Consider the following 19916-nt stretch of genomic DNA (forward strand, 5'->3'; position numbering starts at 1 on the left):
TAGTTCATTGTCGGCTCACGAGCAACATATAGACTGACGGTTGCCCATCTACCTCCTTTAAAAGTCACAGGCTCGGACCAATCACCGCGGTATTTGTTACATATTTATTACGTAATATTCTAAAAAATATGTTATTAGAACTAAGAGTCAAGCCATATAAAATGAACATTTTATTTATTTATTTTATGGGTGAATATATTCCACTCATTAAAGAAAATTAAGCATTAGATATTTATAATTCAATTAATATTATACAATGTATCTTTTATGTCTAATGAATTATTTCAACATTTAGTGGTACTGTAACGATTTAAAAAAAAATTGAAAATTTCAAACTATTATAGGCAAAATGTTTAAATGACACAAACATTTTGGATGAAATTATATATTTAGTCTTGTTTAAAGGCAAAATAATTTAATATTCAAGACAAGTATTGTATTTATTTTCTTCATCCACGTACATTTTGAGCAGTACTCTTACAAGAATGTTCTCTCTTTTTCTGGTTCAGTTCAATAAAGTTATGGAAATAAATCTCAATACATGATTGCAATAATGTAATGCTATTTGATTTAGGAAAATGAAACTAATATAAGAAAATTAAGGAGAGAAAAATAAAACTTTGCTGGGAAGAAGAATGAAAAGAATATCCATTTATAGAGAAATTAGAGGAGAAAATCAATAAATTCAATCATATCAAACTCACCTATAAACTTCACACAAAAATTCATTTAGATTCTTTTAGGGTTAAATTTTATATATATTACATCTAATAAAAATCTCAACTAAAAAGTTAATACCGAGTACAACCTACTAGTTAAGCTATTATAATTAACTTCGATTGAGGGGTCAGATAATGGAATTTTAACATATTATTGAACTAAAAAAATAAATTAATATATATTTCTTTTGAAGTTAAAAAAATAAACTAATATAAATCTTATATGGCAATAGCAATGGATATGTATTCAGTTTAGTATAAAATTCAAAAACTAAGAATGTATACAAGATTTTTGTCAATTACGATTATAAAAATTTAATTGGTAATATTTAAAATGAAGTTAGCGATAATGTTCATAATCGAACCTAACATTTGAACTTGAAAATTTGGAACAAACCCAGAAATAAGTATATTAAAGATGTGAAACATGTCAATAATGCTGATGTCTCAATTTTACGAAAATATTGTAGTTAGGATGTCGAATAACTTTTGTGAAATATATATATATATATATATATATATATATATTTATTAGTATTTCATGAATCATATCTATGCTAAAAGTACTTATTATTAGTATTATGTTCACAATATTTGGTAAACATCTTTTATAATTTTGGTTAAATAACTAGCGATTCATAAATTTTTAAGGATGTATGTTAATATGTTCTTCAAAGGGATAACTTTTTAAGATTTTGTGTTTATCCTATCACTACACATTTAAAATATTTTTAAGAGGTTTAATTTTGAGTCTAATAGGTTCTTATTATTAACTCCATCAATTTAACATTTATGTGACATATGCATGTGGACCTATTATTTAAGAATTGTATAACATTGCATCAAAAAAGAATTGTATAACAAAATGATTTTGAGTAATTCAAGTCACAATTATTATAACAATAAAGTTAACAGCAGAGATTTAGTAGCCACGAAAGTGGGAACCGCAACTTCTCAATTAAAATCTTTTTAAAGTATGAGATTAAATAGACACACCATGTATTAAAGAAAAAAGACATACAATCATAAAACTTGGGAGATTTATTAGAAACTTTTTTAATTAAAGTATACCTGCTTAAGGATACCGAATTTATAATTTATCTTTTATATTCATACAATGAAAATATTGATTAATTATTTATGTTGATGTCAAATTCTTAAAAAATATGGTGACGTCCAATGGAAATATCTACCTGCGTAAAGATATCTAATAGGTCCCAAAAGCATTTATGTATATGGATGTCAATAGATATTAGGATCTCACTGATATTCCAATAAATCAATAAATTTATAAATTAATAAAGTTAATTTCACTTCTATAAGTTTTGTTTTATATATAAATATTTCATTGATATTTGTATGGGATATTAAAAATAAAATATCTTAGTATGATGTGGAACCTTCTAACTTTTTGGTCGGTGATATATATCTGAGTTAAGCTATGTCAAGTTTAGCCGTCGATAATCAGAGTTGATGTCAAATCTAGGAAAAAAAAAAGAAGTATGATAATGTAGAAGGAAATATCGTATTATTTAATAGTGCATCGACAAGTATATTCGATAATGGGATTTTAATTGTATCAATATATTTACATGGGCTGCTATTTTCATTAAAAAAAAGTTAATAAAAGTTATTTCAATTAGTAAACAATTTTTTTTTTCACTTCTTACATAGGTCATAAATCTTACCGTTAGTGTTTTTTTCTTGAAGTAACTGTTAGTATTTATATTCATTTGGACTATTAATTGATGATAATTTTTATGTTTTATATTTATACGAGATATCTATTGATCTTTAAAATATTAATGTCGAACTCAGTACATAAATAAATATTTTAATCTCTATTTTTTCAATAGGACATATAAAAATAGAGATTCAAACTTACGATTTTTTTTGTCGGAGCGTTCAGGTTGGAATATTTTAACCGTTGATTGATGGAAACAAAAATGAAAAATGAAAGAGAAAAAAATTGAAGAAAAGCTGAGAATTGAGAGTTGAAGGAGACGGATCGATGAATTAGTGAGCACAAGATCCAACGAGATAATGTACAGAGATGGAGGGGAGGAAGAATAAAAAGTAATAAAAGAGAAAGCCTTTGGTGGTCCCTACTCCAAATCGGCAATACAAAGAGGAAAAAGGAAAAAGAAAAAAAACATGGTTGTTAAATTACTAATTAAGGTGGATGGTTAAATATCCTTAAAAAACTCTACAATATTTTCAACGAGAAGAGCAACATCAAAGGTTTATATTTTCATCCCATATGTCGATGGCGTCGACGACGACGGTGAGGTGATGAGAAGCCACAACGACAGCAAAGTATATTGTCTGAGGCATTACAATGGAACGGCAGGCAGAGACGCAGAAATGGCGATGGTGAGGCTCATCGGAGAAGACAACGAGTAGAACAGGAAAAGAGATGATATGTCTAGTCATACTAAAAATATTATTAAACTAATATATTATATCAAATTAATGACTTACGGTAAGCAAATTAACTGCCACGTAATGTGGTGGTAATCAAACTAACTATTAAAATAATTTAAGGACCATTTAGAATCAATTTACAAACTTAAGGAACCAAAAGTATTCATTTTAAAACTTAAGGATCAAATAGTTACCTATTCCAAACTTTAGGGACAAAAAATGTCCATTTTGAAACTTCTTGAACCAAATAAACACCTACACCAAACTTCAATGACCAAAAGTGTATTTTTCCGTCTATTATATTATTCTCATCTTAACAATTGGTTGCCCCGCAACAATGCATGCCCTTATAAATATCATCTCTAAATAGAGGTGAATTGATATCCGACTGAATCGATTGATTTAAACTAACCAAACCAATTCTTAGATGTCGGATTATGTAAAATCGGTATTTGCCACGCCCTGACCAATTGAATATTAAAAATAAAAGAAAAAAACTAAGAGAAGTGTGGAAAGAAACTTTCCAACCACAATCTCGTGTTTTTACTTTATGGATGATAATATGTACCTTATCTATGAGAAATTTCTACCCTCCGATTAGACCCAAAACTTGTTCTAAAGGGTTCACTTTGCTTGTTAGGATAGGGGGGAGCAAGCGTACAATAAAGCCCCTACTCCTAACAAGTTGCGGAGTTCTACTAATTGTTTATTCGCAATGGTTTGAATGAATCCGACGAAGAATCCCTTGTTTGATAGGGCTTGAGATTCGAAATCTAAGATGAAATCTCAATGCATCAGATGTGGAAGAGTCATTTTCGGACGAATCATTCCATATTGTTAAAATAGTTTACCAAAAGAAAAAGGAAAAAATCAAACCTCAACTTATACTAGGTGTCTTAATTTATCACCCAATTTTGAAGAATGACCAAATAATCATCGATAATGAAAAATATCCATTTGTATTTTTTCTAACTATTTTGTAGGTTTATATTTCACTTTTACCCTTTATATTTGGTTATTATTTTAAAAAACAAAATATCTTTTGACTTCCCTTATCTCTCATCTCTCATGGATTCATTGTTAACCTCCCTTAATTTCTCTATTTTTTTCTTCAACCCTCTATTGTTATAAACTTGATAAGTGGACACAAAACTAATCAAATTTAAGGATACATCAAATCGATGGGGATGATGAAGACGAAAGCGATCAGAGCGGAGTTGAAGGTATGGTTAGGAGACAAATCTTGCTAGGCGATGTGACAAACTAACGGAATTGAGCTGGGGAACAACGATGGGGCAACGCAATGCAGTGGGTGATAGAGCCGTTTGCAAGGAGAGAGAGGCTTATATGTTGAGTTTCTACATATTGCATTTTGGTTTGAGGTAGAGTGCTTTATATTTTTGTATTAATTGTTAAAAAAAGATACCTTATTAATTATTTGTTTCGCCCTTCGCTGTGTTTGTTCCGCCGTTCACCTTAGCCGTATTTGTTCCTCCATTCACCTTATTTTGATTATTGTTTACATTTTAACTTTTTAGTATAATTTTTTATGGAAAAAATACATACATGCGCAGCGGAAGTGAGCAAGAATCGAAATAACAATCTAGATGCATAATACAACCTAGGATTAAACATGCATGATCATACATTATGATACTTAGAGATAAGTAGAGAAAAATACAAACCTTTGTAGCTTTTCAAAAATCTTCAAATAGCTCCAATGAACGACCACCAAGAGATCTTCCTAGCTATTCTCAAGGCTTGGAATAGAGTGGTGAGACTCTTTTTAGAGAAGGAAAAAATTAGAGAAAAGTGGAGCTAAAAGGAGTTATGTAAGCTTTTTGAAAACACATCAAATGGCCAAAGTTTCCAAGAGATCTTGATGTTTGAACAAAAGCCTTCTTAAATAGGCAAATTACATGCAACTCTTGCATGTCAAAGTTCACCAAAAGCTTACAACACATATTCCACTCATGCATGGCATGACTAAGTGTCAAAATGCATGTCTAAGTTCACCAAAAGCTTACAACACACATTTCACTCATGCATGGCATGGCTAAGTGTCAAAAAGTGGATTTTTGAGATTATTTAAATGTTCCACTCAACAAGTTAGTGGAATTTTTCACCAACTTGGTTAAAAACATTATTTTAATCTACTTTAGTCAACCTTTGACTTTCTCTGGTCAAAGTCAACTATTTGACTTTTTCCAAAATCCGATGTTTGATGAAATCCATGCCTCCGATTATGAATCCGCATTCATAATTTTAATATTTAAATCCTATTTAAATATTTTTTCCAAATTTCTCAAATTGATATCATATATCAATTACTTAATCATATCTCATATGATTAACCTAATACGTACGATTTGAATTATTCCTTCAAATTATTCCAAGTTTATTCCTATATGAGCTAGCCAGGGGACTTTATGGACCTACAGATCATGAGCTCCAACGATCCGAGATTAACCGGTTAAACTCTTTAACCTAGTTAACCAACAATCGTTAACTACGCGGTCACTCCACTAAAGCCCGTAGCTGCACTCTCCTCACTGTAGATATATTATGTCCATTTGATATAACCATGATCGGTAAGTCGACCCTTCACAGGTTGTTCGTAATTACAGCTGGGTCAAAATACCGCTTTACCCCTGTAATTACCTCTTGTTCCTTAAGTCCCACTAATCCTCTGATGAACAATGATTTATAGTCCAACTATGAAATCAAAAAATCCTCTCAAACCTTTTGATGAGGGTGGCGCCAATTGTTCAAGACCTGGATTCAGCCCTTAAGAGGACAACCTCTCTACTATCCCAAAATTGGGTAGAAGTGAATTCCTTATTGCACCCTATGTCCCTAGCTATCTACCGGGTCTTACCCCTGAAATGGGAGGCTTATTGAGCCAGCGCTGTTGAGCTGCTCTCACCCATGCAGATCTAAGGATAATCCCGAGTAGACAGAAGTTCATAGTTAGCTCAGGATTAAGATCGAGTTACCTAGGCCATCAAAGTTGAGATAGTCAGTTTCAAACAGTAAACGGTGTTATAAAGTAAAAGTGACTATCTCATGGTCCGGTCTTATGCAAACTCTTTGCACGGGACACCCCCACTCGCATGTCTTCACATGAACGAATTAGGATCACATCGTTTGTACTAGCTACAAAGTGGGCCGCATCCATAGTGTCCCCAGAATAAGGCGCCCAACCTTATTCCTATACTATAGACCATTTAGACTGTTAACTCAAACTTGATCCATATTTATGTCTCTTACATAGAGTTTGAGTTTCAGGTAACAGTCTAGGATCCTTTATTTTATTGGATTTAGATATAGTAAGAACATTTTATTGGATCAATAACTACTTATTGATTAAAACCTTCAATAACAACTTTATTGAATGATAAAAGTATATCTGTCATTTTCAAACTATGAGTTTTAGGACATAAAACCCAACAATTTTCAATAATGATTTACTTGTTTAAATTTTGTTTTAGATTTTAAATTAATGAATATTATTGTTAGTATAATTCTCCTTAAAATTGGTTAAAAGAATTTTAAATTAGAAAATATAGGTAAGATTCTAAAAATATTTGAAGGTAGGAAAAATATAGGGTGAAAATGTGAAATAATATATTAATTTTAAAATCATTTTAGGGAGGGTAATTTCGTACTAGTCTTCACCATGACTATTATTAAAAATTGAAGGTTGTTTGACCATTTTTAAAAATGGCCTATTTTCAATGACTATCTGGTGTTATACCTATTAAAAAATGTGAAAGAAAGTATATATATATATGTATATATGATTGGACCTACCACTTAGCAGCCCAAACTTTTTCATGTTTGGGCTATTTTTTATAGTCAATTTTGAACATTGAATCCTTCTATGTTTCGAGAAATGGTACATCAATAATCAATTTCCAACTTTTCTCAAATATGGCTTTTTATTTTTTACCCATAATTCATATTCCTAATATTCTTCTTGTCAAATATAATTAGTGTTATACATTAAATATATTGACTCGAAGAATTACAAAACATAACCAATAAAAATGTGGATATATATATTTCGAGTGATAATTTTATTTTATTCAAACCACGTGGTTTATGTATTAAAACATATATTTACTTAGTTTCAAACATTGACAGTAACAATAGTAGTTCAATTTCAACTTAAATTATGAAAAATTACATTCCAAATCCTAAGTTTTATTTTTAAAACTGGTTGGTGGACAATTAATAATCTAAAAATAATTAAAGAATTAAAATAAATTTTTGCATATAAAAAAAGCCAAATTTATATCTTTTATGATTGTGACCATTGAACACAAGGGCTGTACATCGATTGGGTCAGTTTTTGGCCAAAATCTCTATTGACTAACATATGGTCAGTTTCCAAAAATATCCGATCAATTGCTATGAGATGAAGCCCCCACCGACTTAATTTTTGTTAGTTCAACCTTTTTTTTAATACAATTGACCGGAGGTGTGGAGGTTGGGTTGGGTTGCGACAGCAGCAATGGGGCTCGACGGCATTGAGTGGCGGAGGGTTAGGTCACAGCAAAATCGAACAGTGAGAGACTGGGTGCAGTGAGATGAGGCTTGACAATTGGTGGTGAGGTTGGGCTCGACAACGACGTGGCTGGCGGTGAAAAGACACTAAACTAAAGGTTAAGAGGGAAGAGAAATGCACTTGAATAAAAAAAAAAAAAAAAGTAAAAGAAAAAGATGAAAGGAAGGATAACGAGGAGAGAAATCGTGTGAATCAAAGAATAATTCAAGAAAAAGTTGAAAGGAAGAGAAAATAGGAGAGGTAATTCAAGTAGAATTTAATAACAAAAATGAAAGGGAGGAAACAGACTGTAAATGATGTTTTCTTTTCTTTTTACATATATATGGATTGATCGATCGATTTTAGGTAAATTTATAGTAATTGACAGATTGATTGATTTTGTAAATACAAAACCGACCAAGCTCAATGTTGAGTAAAAACCAACCGATCGTTGTCGACTCAAGCACATCTTGATCTAGGATAATCTTTTGAATTTATGGACGACAATCCTTCCATGCCCTAAAGAAGAAATGTTAGTCAGATTAGAGTATAGAAAGTAAATGTGAGAAATCATCTGCTCAAAAGGAATGAATTGACCATTTCTTTTTTCATCTGAGTTTATTTAATTTTGGCACACAAAATTTTTGAAGTAAAACAAATGTGAAATAAGAATTTGAAGAGTGAACTCTCGAGTCCTCCACACATTCAATTCCACTACCTTCCGAACCAAAAACACCTCCAATTTAATTCAATTTAATATTATCTTCCACACACCTTCCTCTTTGTTCTCCTCTCCTTTTTCTCTCTGCCGACGCCGCTTTCTTCAGTCCCCATGGCCGCCGCCGCGCTCCTCATTCCATCAATGGCGATTCTCATTCTGCTGCTCCATCCATCGCCTCGCATTGCCGCCCTCTCATCTTCCAACCACACTTCATCCAAGTGGTGGGACACCGATTCCGAGTTCCTCATGGATTCCGAGATCAGCCGGATGCTGGTCGAGCTTCAGACTTTCCAAACCGGCGCCACGAAAAACGCCGACAAACCTGCGGTTGCGGATTGCAATCGGCCGCCGCGGTACGACAGCTGCCTCGGCGAGAAGAGGACTACTCCGCCGCCCGAGAATTGCGGCACCTTCAATCGCGTCTCTCCTTCCTGCTAGGAAAGGAAACCGCGCTGATCGATCGAGGTTTGTGTTGTGATTTGTAGTACTGATTATGGATAATGGAACTGTTAGGGCGGATTTGGTGAAGGAAGTTCGAATCGTTGTTCGTCGATCGAATATTCTCTGTTTAATTAAATTTCGAATCGTATTCTCTGTTTCTTTTACATCGTTTTATGATTGTGAGAAATTTTCTGCAAGAATCTGCGGATCCTTGTTCTTGATCTGAAGTTTTTCTTTCTCTGTGGAAGGATTCGGACTCTGAAATTCCTCGTGTCGATACGAGAGATTTGAGAGAGAGAAGAATTGGAAAAGTGTCGGCGGAATTTAGAATTTAGAATTAATTAATTATTATTATTATATTGAAATTCTGAGTATTAAATGACTTGGGAAAAATTAAAGCATTTTAAAATTCTGAATTTTTAAATGAAGACAAAGTATCACACCTTTAATTGATGGGCGAATGATTTGTAAGCAAATCCGAGACTGTGGAGAAACATGTGCATTTCTTTATTAGTGATAGATAGATGTATAATTTCGCCTAATTTTTTATAGTAATATTTATTTAAAATATTCAGAAATATTTATCTTTAAAGTTAAAAAACACTTTTGATTATGTAATCAAATAATGATATAGTTCTTAAATTTTAATCTTTAATGATTTAATAATTTAGTTATTGTATTTTTAAATTGGTAACAACTTAATCTCTTCTTCTTTCTTAATTTTTTTTAGTAAGGATAGTAATATTTATTTAATAGAAAACCTCCCTTCCTCATCCTCGTATCCAAATTAAAATTGCATGACAAGTTGTTTAAACTAATATATTTTAATTTTTAGGCTCAATATATCATTTTGTTAGCATCATTTTCCTCATAATAGTTTAAAAGATTACAAATTTTAATTTCGTCCTAAAAAAAATTGTATATATAGATCTTAAATAACATTTGTAAAAATTGAATAATGGAATATTGATTTAATATTTTAAAAAGTATATTATTTTTTATGAGCCAACAATTGTGGTTAAAGTCCAAACCGATCTTTTATGCTAAGAGAGTTGGGACCTCCAAGGTCTCAAACTGTCACACTTCAAACCTTGTCTTAGATTTTCACATGAAACTCCGTACTCACTTTTTTTTCAGTTCAATAATAGTGAGAATGTGAGATTAAATCATTGATCTTCGAGATGATATTAATGTGCATTTTCAAATTTTGAATTGAAGTAACAATAGTTTCACCTATTTTAATATATAGGGCTAGAAATCGTTAACCACTCCCTACAACCAAAGATGATTAAGGAGAAAATCAAAGACACTTGTCCCTCCACAATATTGTGGCCAATCCTTGATCCTTGAACCTACTCTTGAAGAAACACTAATACCAACTAAAGGTATTCACACTTTGTCCTCCACCTAACCGTCTATATTAGGTTTGAAAAGAAGTACCAATAAAGTTCTACACTGGATAGAGAAGGAGAAAATCATGAATATATATATGTATATATATATGTGAAGACATCTCCATTGGTCTTTTAGGTGAAATAAAAAAAAAAAGGTAAATTGCACAAACCACTCTAAAGTATGATAAATGTTGTAATTACACCCCTTAACTTTCAATTAGAAAAATTAACCCCTCAATTAGAAAAATTAACCCCTCAAAATTTGATTAGTAAAAAAATTGGACCACTTAACTTTTAATAATAAAAATTAAACCCTCAGACTTCACTAATTAAGTAAATTCCACCCTTAAATTTTTCCATAGTAAAAAAACACCACCTTAAACATTAAAAATTACGTGTATTCTCCCCAAATTTCCTTCTTTCTACATTTGAAACATAGGAATAGGAACTGGACTCGCATATGACAAACCTCAATTCTCCATTGGCCGCGGTCCTTTTCTTAAGCGGCGACCACACCCCACCAATTCTCTTCCTCCTCATCTCTGTCAAACCAATCAAAAACATCAGACTGTCATTAACCAAATCAAACCCTTAAGAGAAAGTTGATTAAAGAGGGAGGTGCAGCAGCGATGGAGGTCTTTAGGATCGGTCGTTATCGCCGTCATTTGGATGGTGGTTTTAGAGAAGCAGAGGTGTTCGACGAAATGCCAAGCCAAGTAGGGGTGCAAATCTTGAGAATGGAGAGCCCGCTCCATTTTCCATGTTTCAACGGTAAAAATCAAAATTTGGGGAGAAATAGTTTAAATACCTCAACTGAATTTTATTTTTATAATCTTAAAAAGGGTAAATTTTTCTTATTTAGTAAGGTTTAATTTTTATTATTAAATATTCAAGGGTCCAACTTTTTCACTTATAAAATTTTGAGGGTTTAATTTTTGCAATTGAAAGTTGAGGGGTATAATTACAACTTCTACTGTACTTTAATGGTTTTTACAATTTACCCAAAAAAAAAACTATAAAATTATGCTGAAAGCGAACAATATCACCATTGTAGAAATGTTGAGGGTCTCTTGTCCGAATGGCTCCCAACACTAACTTTCTAGGACAATCCTACTTCACTTGTGAATTTAAATTTACCAACTTGAGCTCCTTAAAAATCCACGTCATGCCAATATCTCCCTCCTCACTTAACCAGAGTTCATTAGGCTCACACTTCCTTCGTCAATAAGAATAGAAAGAATAGAAAGAAGTATCAACCTGAATATAACTCTTGTTAAGACATAAATTCTCAACTAAAAAATCATTGATTCGAATTCCAACTCTACAGTTTGTCCTTAAACAACAAAGGAAAGAAAAGAAAAAAAAAGTAAGGAGGTATTATAAAAGACTGCAACTGCAATAATTTGTTGACTTTCATTCATTTTGGTTAGGAAGGAAAAAAAAAGTTTAACTTAATACATGATTACTTCACAACTTGTGATGGTTACACCTTTCAAATTAGCCCACAAAAACAATAGAAAAGAAATCAAATAGTTGATGGAAAGGAATGAAAGTTGAGCAAAACCATGTGATAGAAGTCCCAAGATACACTTCCTTCTGATATGGGAGTTTGACCAAATGGGTTTCGTACCACATACTTCTGTACATTTTCAGCTTCAGCCAATCCTTCTAAATAAACCCTAAGAGCCCCTCCTGTACCTGCCACACACACACACACACGCCACAGCCTTATATATAATCTGTAAAATAAATTTTGTTTGATTTTTTAAATAATGAAACATGCTTTCAACTGATCAAAAAATATTTCGAGTTTGACTAATATGGTGAAAATTACTTTAAACAAGCATTTAACTTGTCTTTATTCTACCAGTATTTATAGACTTCACTTACAAGTCATTTTAAACTCATTCTGAGAAAATGTAAATATCATGCAAGTAAATTAAACTCGTCCAACAAAGTATCTCTTTTCATCTAGAAATATGTAAGAATATAGAAAAACAAATATTTATAGACTTCACTTAACAGTCATTCTAGAAATGTAAATATCATGCAAAACGTAATTTAAACTCACCCAACAAAGTATCTTTTTCATCTAGAAACGTGTAAGAATATGGAAAAACTGCAGTATGTGGCTGCAAGAACAAACATTTAGCAAAGGAATAATATCAGAAAAAATTGTAAGTAAATCAAAATCAAATAAAACCTTCCTATTCATGACATTCCTGATGAAAAAAGAGAGAGTATAATGTGATCAAAACATTGAGACTATCCATTGAATATAATCTTTCATGATCAAAAAAATATATTTACATACAGGATTAAGCAACGCCTTGTATGGTGAATCATCCAGCAACACCGTATTAGATTCGTTATAATCTCCCTGTTCCCATGGAAGATTCGGGTCCTGCTTCTCCCAAAGTCTTCTCAGTTCCTTGAAAACTAGATGTTTATGCTTGTTTTCAAGAGTACTAAATCCTGAAGCAGTGCAGTACGAAAGATCCTATAGAAGTAAATCCATTAAAGCAATGTCATTAGTAGTATATTAAAATACAGAGTTAAGTTGTGCTAAATGATTAAACTAGACGTTTATACTTGTCCACAAAAGAACTTTGAAACGGAAGAAAGTTTTAGTCCTCACCCAACAAAATAATAATCTGTGCTTCATGTCTCCTATCAAATAATCAACCATTTTTGACACGTTCTTCCTTCAGAGGATTAAGAGGCTTAATTACTTCCTTAATATAGTTCACTATCGAACAATGAAAGTTAATTTAAATACTAGAGATGAAATTAAGGTAAAAGAGGAACTAAGAAATAAATGACATTTGAACACAATTAATCCAACAGTACCTGTTTCTTGATGACCATATGCCAACTTCAAATCGCTCAAAGCAGAACTTCAAGAAATCTAAATAAAAAGGTCTTTTGAAAACTGAAATTCACAACCAGAATAATCAATATAGAGATAGAACATGCACTAAATTAATATAAAATGTTAATCAATCCTCACCTGCACGTCGAGCAATATTAATGTCTGCTTTCCTCTCCTTCGGAGAAGGACTTACAATATCGACAAGCACACCATTTATATCAAGAATGAGAAGTTTTTTCTGACTGCGAGGTGGTCGTGAAAGTGGAGGTTTGAATATCGACAAGGCATTTTCTTCTTTATGGCCAATACCAAGGGAAAGCTGTTGAAAACTGTCGGCTACTTCTTCAGTATTACTTTGATTAAGAAGTCTTGGGGATGACATTTTACTCGAATCTTGGGCACAAGTCAGAACGTCCTTCTCATGTAGGTTAATATTTGGATCCTGCGATTTGTCAAGGTACTTCAACATTGTCTGTCTGTCTATCCTTCCTTCTGCCACCACAAGAAATCATACTTAAAAAATTGTGATTGTACACAAATAGGACACTTAAAATGACTGTTATCTACCCTGCCACCATCTTCTATTATGATGACGGGTGTTGACAATGACGGTCATTGAATGTCAGTTTGTTATTTATCACTTTGTCATCTAAGATTAAAAATAAAGAACAATCAGGGTTTGACGTCTTTAGAAAGTGTCTTCTAAAGTTATAAAGATGACAAAAATAATTATCACCTACTCAGTCGTTAACAATGAGTTCTATAAACAACAATTTAGAATACTATCATCTTAAATGAAAATGGACAGTAAAGTTTCTAAACTGTCATCTCCTCGTATATCTAAAGTTAAGATGACAATGGTTAACAATGGTTATCCAACATCATAAATTTACCTTGTCAAAAAAGAAAAAAAACCATATATCTACCTTCATTTAAAACAACTAATAATACCTTATGGTACCTTAAACTTGTAAACAATTCTAGTGAGGGAACTCAACCTAACAAACAAAAGGTACAAAATTATAATCCATCAAGGGTAACCGATTTACAATTGGAAGGAGAGAGTACAATCACGTTTTAGAGGTCTAGTTCTCCACCCAATTCACTCAACCAAAACCTACCCAACTCCTTTCCGCCCTCCCCTTTTATTGGTCATAACATAATTACGAAAGAGGGCCCACACTTCACACAAAACCACACTCATCTCACTTCTCTCATGCACACCCAACTAGCATTTTCTTATTTACATAAAAACGACACAACCACCTTACTGACTAGACTCACAGGTATTATCTCACTTCCCTCATGCTTCTTTAACTTGAAATAAACCAGTTGAAATGGCTTTACTGTGTTGCCATACACTACCACTTGGACTAAATTCTTTCATTTCCTTGTGCATCCCCTATCATTACAGATTAGCTGCCATATGTTTATAAGTTCACAAAGCCCCAGTGTGCCCCCCAAGCCAACTCCTCCTCCTCCTTAGTGGTATTCTTGCAATAGGGTTATAATTAATGAAGAATTCTTGAGAATAAAAAAAAAAATCTCCCTTTCGACTTTGAATGACCACCTCCCACTATCAAATGAGTACTGTATAAATGCTCATGGAAAGAAAAAGGTGTTATCCAACTGTTTTTTAGTTCCTCTGGATGCTCATCGCTTACCACCGAGATGGAAGCCAAGGTAACTATCTAAGAAGCAGGGACACTTCATTTTGGGTAACGTGTCTGTGTCGGACACTCTGACATTCCGATATTTATCGGACACTTGTAGCTTAATAGATGTGTGTCACACACTAGTTGTAGAAAGTGAAAATGGATTAGGCACTTTTTAAGCAAAAGAAATAGACATAAATAGTAATATAAGACAATAATAAATTTTGAGAGTAAAATACATCAAACTCAATTTTTAAAACATAAAATTGCACAAGCTTATTGAATTTAAATTTCCTTGCGGTATAAAAATATATAGACCTAAAAAAAATGGATATTTTAATAAACGTGTCCTTGTTGTGTCCGTGTCTTATATTTTTAGAAATTAACGTGTCTTCGTGTCGTTTCATACCCGTGTCTCGTGTCCGTATATGTGCTTCTTAGATAATTGTTCTAAGACAAAGGAAAAAAGCATCTACTCCCTATTCTTGAGCCCAAGCCAAAACCTGTACTAAATTTCAAAATTATAACCTAATAACTTAGTCAACCCTTTTTGGAGCTTCACTGTTCTTACTTCTTTGTTCTTGAAGAAACTTCAAACCCTTCTGTTCTGTCCGTAGTAGTTACAAGCTCAATGCATTTACACAACCAATGTTTTTAAAAGCATCAGGCACACTAAAACTAAAAGCACTAAGTGAAAAGCACAAAAAAATAGGACTTTTCTTAGTGAAGTGCTGAATAGAAAAACGTATTTCAGAGATTCTTTATAAAAAAAAAAAAAAAAAATTAAAAAATAAAAGAAAAAAGAAAAGGGAAAAGGAAAATGGGGCTGCAGGCACACTAAAGCATGGCTATGAGGCATGTGCCTCAGTGTGCTTTAGTGAGGGGAACTCAGTCCAAGAAGCGAGGTGCTTACCTCTCGCTTTTATAGGGTGCACTATTCAAAACATAGTTACATCTATAATCAAAGTTTCAAACACCATGCTATATCATATATTGCATACTACTACGAGTTCTTTGAGCATACAAACTCAATGCTTGCAGACAAACTCAATGCTTGCCCCTTTTTAAGAGTCTCTTGCTCACAAAGTCCAAGTGAAGCCAAAAAAAAAAAAAATTGACTAAACTTGCCAATAGAACCTAACAACATAATAAGATAAAGTTGACATGTTCCCTTGAGTCTACCATACATAGACTGCTGTGAACTCTTAAGCTATAATTTCTTTCATGTTTCCCAATTGGAATGAAGCTTAAAAAAAGCTAGGTCTGGATCGAAGCCAACCGGAACATATTCTGGCCAAAATAAGCTTGCACTTCTGATTTACTGAGTACAAGAAAATTTTATTTTTCTCCTAATTTTTAGGCCACATATCAAATTTAAGGGCTAATTTCTGTTAAATTCCCACTTTTAATCCTCCAGAACATCATTAGTTCATGTCATACAATATCCCAAAGAGAGTTTAACTTTTACCTTGAGAGATTAGATGTTTAGAACTCGTAGAAAATTTCATGAGTATCATCTTAAAGATACTGCTAACTTTCTAATACACACACAAATCTTAGAAGCTTTTGCGGTTGATTATTGCTTAAAGCACCCCTTGGTTTCACTTTAAATCTCAAGTGCTTAATTGATTCAAATACATATATATATATATATATATATATATATATATATATATATATATATATATCAGATTTTATCTAGAAGCTCGAAAGCTCACAAATTATTGCAGGAAATTTGCTAATAGATACTCTCAATTTCATTTACGTAACTTTCTGAGATTTAACTTCACTTTAAATCTCAGAAGCTTAATTATAACAAAAAGAAAAATAATATTTTATCTAGAAGCTCGAAAGCTCACAAATTATTGCAGGAAATTTGCCAATAGATATTCTCAATTTCATTTACGTAACTTTCAATCACAACCTCAATTCAACCGATTTCTTTTTCTACAATTCCATATCTGAGTCTACTTTTATGTTATATTAACTGAGAGACTAAAATTAGCACCCGAAAACCATAATTTAATTTGAACTTTATAAAAAATATAACATAACTCCAGTTTTCTGTAGAAATAAAAACCTTGCTTTGCTATAATTCTTTCCTCTTCTTATAATATCTCTAATCAAATCCATCCTTCCTACCCAATATTCCAGAAGCACAATGAGTTTAGAACCAACTTGTGAAATAAGTGCCTAGAGCTGCCTTATTCAATCCACCAAAAACAATCAGCCTCTTTAAGTGCCTAGAGCTGCCTTATTCAATCTACCAAAAACAATCAGCCTCTTTTGAATATTTACACTTCCTTTTCTTTGACTTTCTTTCTTTTCTATCCTAACCAAGATTCCAGCATTTCATACCCCATTGTCAGGTTTTAAACCCTTACTTAATTACGTAAAGGAAAGATGATGAAGAAAAGTTCAAGGCTGTGAAGACTTCAGGGTTGAAATGCATTTCCAAACATAAGTCTTGGCCTTCCATTTCTGCATCCTCCGTTATTTCCTTTCCCTTTTGGCCTTTCTCCACTTAAGCCCGGTAATGTATATTCATTTCGAGAGTAAGATCTAAAAAACACATCAACTTTAAGTGCAAAGTCCACTATTTCTGAACTAACAAATAGTTAGGACGTGGTTATTTTGTTAACTCATAACCAGCCAATAACTGCCCTGAGTTCTAAACGATTCTGTTTCCCGCTTTTGTTTAGGTTGCTCTACAACTAGCTAACTGCTAAGTATATAATAGCTTCAATTTACACAAAGACTGAATTAAGAAAGGATAGGAAAAATAGCCACCGCATGCAATCACAAAGTTCACCGCACTCATAAAGTCGAACAATATTTTATAATCCTCTATGCTTGAACAGACGCCTTATATTGTATAGACAATCTTGCATCAGATTTTTACTTATGAACATACAGGGAAATCGCACCCTTTAAAACAACATAAACGACAGAGAAATCAATCTAATATGTAGAAGATCATCGTGCTATAGATTTCTTAAGAATATTCAGCTTCAACACCCGTATGGAGACTACAATCCCAACCCATTTTTTACCAAAAAAATTTAGGGATAACATCAGCCTTTATACCTTGTCCGAAGAGGAACATGAAAATTATTAATATTTCGTTTGGCCAAGTCTTGAGCAACCCACCAAGCAAAAAACTACCGAAATCTCAGCATGAGATCATGTATTGCCCCCAAATAAATGGCAGGTCTAAACTAACGAAGAATCACATAAAACTATAATTACAGAAAACAATCGTAAAAGAAGTTACCTCTTCCGCAATCCCTGTCTTACTGGTGCTGAACGTCGCTTCGCATCCCCGCAGTTGATCGAATTAGCAAAACTGTAAGAAATCAAAGAGAATCGAAGGAGAAATAAGATGAAGAAGGAAAGGGGGAGAATCGGAGAGAGCCTTGGAGATGAAATTGTAGAGATTGAGAGCGAAATTTTTAGAGAGACGCACGCGGGAATGTAAATGGGAAGCAGGCGGGCGCGAGGCGTCCGTTACCCACGATTTTGATTTTGACAACCAACATTTTTTAACTTGATTTTTTACTGTAAAACCTCCCTTTTTTTTTTTTTTTGTAAACATTTTACTGAAAAACTTTGACTAAAAGAAGCTAAAAGTAAAATCATATTAGTCAGTACCCTTTAAAAAGCAAATTTCACGCTAATTGAGATTCGTATACAATCAAAATGTCACAAGTTGAAATTTCCTACCACCAATTATTGTACTAAAAAATATCGGAACAATATAAGTAAAAGCGTCTTTTTAACGTTTAGGTATTGAAAATCTCATAATGATGATTTGGTAAAGTTTATATTTTTACTTAGCTATTGAAAATATGATATTAAAGGGTGGTTTGGTAGAGTTTATATTTTTGGTTAAATTACAAATATATATATATATATATATATAATATATTATAATATTAGTTTAGGACTTTAGCTTAGAGGCTTATTTTCTCAAACCATCCTTATTCCTTCCTCAACAAGGCAAAGGCAAAGTAAAACTTTTCCCCAAGTCCACGGAATGCTATCAAAGTTGAAACTTGAAAGGTTCAACGTTACTATAATTTAAACACATTTTCTAAAAAAATTTTAGAATTTATCTTAACCTCTTTAAATTGATGAGTTAATCCATCGTAGATCAAACAAAATTATCTATAGTGGGATAATTAATCCATAATATTTTTTAAATGTAAATTATGTTAGATAAGTATAAATTTAGATTTCGAGATTTGAGTTACAAATTTTGATCTTTATTAATTATTTAATGAGATTTATGTTGTATTTGAATGATTATATTTAATATGTAGGATGAAGCTCCTAGACTCAAATCAATATCATTGCCTTTCTAATTTTTTCAAAAAATTCCCCGTCAGAAATTCACATATTATTTTTCCCTAGAATTTCTCCACATCGCCGCAGGAATTTATACCGGGTTGTTTCGTCGTTAGCTTCCTCTATGTAAGGACTTTTTCATTTTCCAATATCGTGGAAAACTTTTCCAAATTTTCTCTAAATTCAAATATTTTTCCAATTTTTCTTGAGATTCCAATATCGTGGGCGGCGGCTTTTTTTTTCGGTTGGGTTGATTTTTTATTTTTATTTTTGGCTAATTAATTTTTTCAACTTATTAATTAGGTGGCATAACATATACTTCTTCAATACTTATTTTCCAACCCTCTTTACTCCTCCCACGTTATATACAAAAATATTAAGTTATATAATATAGACCTGGATATATGTCATATAGTTATATGTAACATATACTTTGTAATAACATAGTAGAGACTCCACAAAATCCTAGATTTTTTTCTCTATTTCTCGAGTAGCCACCCCCATGGTGTTCCTAATTGCTAACCCTTCCTTCGCCGACGACTGCAACATCCCATGACCCAATCTAACCATGAACGCCCATGACCCAGGACCCCAGTGATGATCTATAGTGGCGTGATGATGAAGAGATCGAACTTATAAATCAATTCTCACTACTTCTATTTACTAGTGGAACTCAAAACTATAATGTCGTTAAAAAGTTCTAACACTTTCGTGTAAAAAAAATTTTCTAACATTGTCAACTGTATCATTTATTGTTGGTGAATGTTAAAATTAACCGTAAAGTGAAAGTTGAC

At 32.4% G+C, this 19916-nt stretch overlaps 1 protein-coding gene across 1 annotated transcript; it reads right to left on the reverse strand.

The window, feature by feature from the left end:
- Positions 1-11642: 11642 nt before the first annotated feature.
- On the reverse strand, positions 11643-18279 carry LOC111024972 (putative FCP1 homology domain-containing protein C1271.03c). Its single transcript, XM_022302804.2, has 7 exons — positions 18050-18279; positions 13259-13612; positions 13099-13180; positions 12887-12953; positions 12563-12748; positions 12320-12380; positions 11643-11946 (listed from the first exon to the last, which is right to left on the reverse strand). The coding sequence occupies exons 2-7, from the start codon at positions 13587-13589 to the stop codon at positions 11774-11776; spliced, it is 900 nt and encodes a 299-aa protein (XP_022158496.1). The 5' UTR covers positions 13590-13612; positions 18050-18279; the 3' UTR covers positions 11643-11773.
- Positions 18280-19916: the final 1637 nt, after the last annotated feature.

This window comes from Momordica charantia, assembly GCF_013281855.1.
Source record: "Momordica charantia cultivar OHB3-1 chromosome 8 unlocalized genomic scaffold, Mcharantia_2.0 BLBB01000008.1, whole genome shotgun sequence".
Lineage (NCBI taxonomy): Eukaryota > Viridiplantae > Streptophyta > Magnoliopsida > Cucurbitales > Cucurbitaceae > Momordica > Momordica charantia.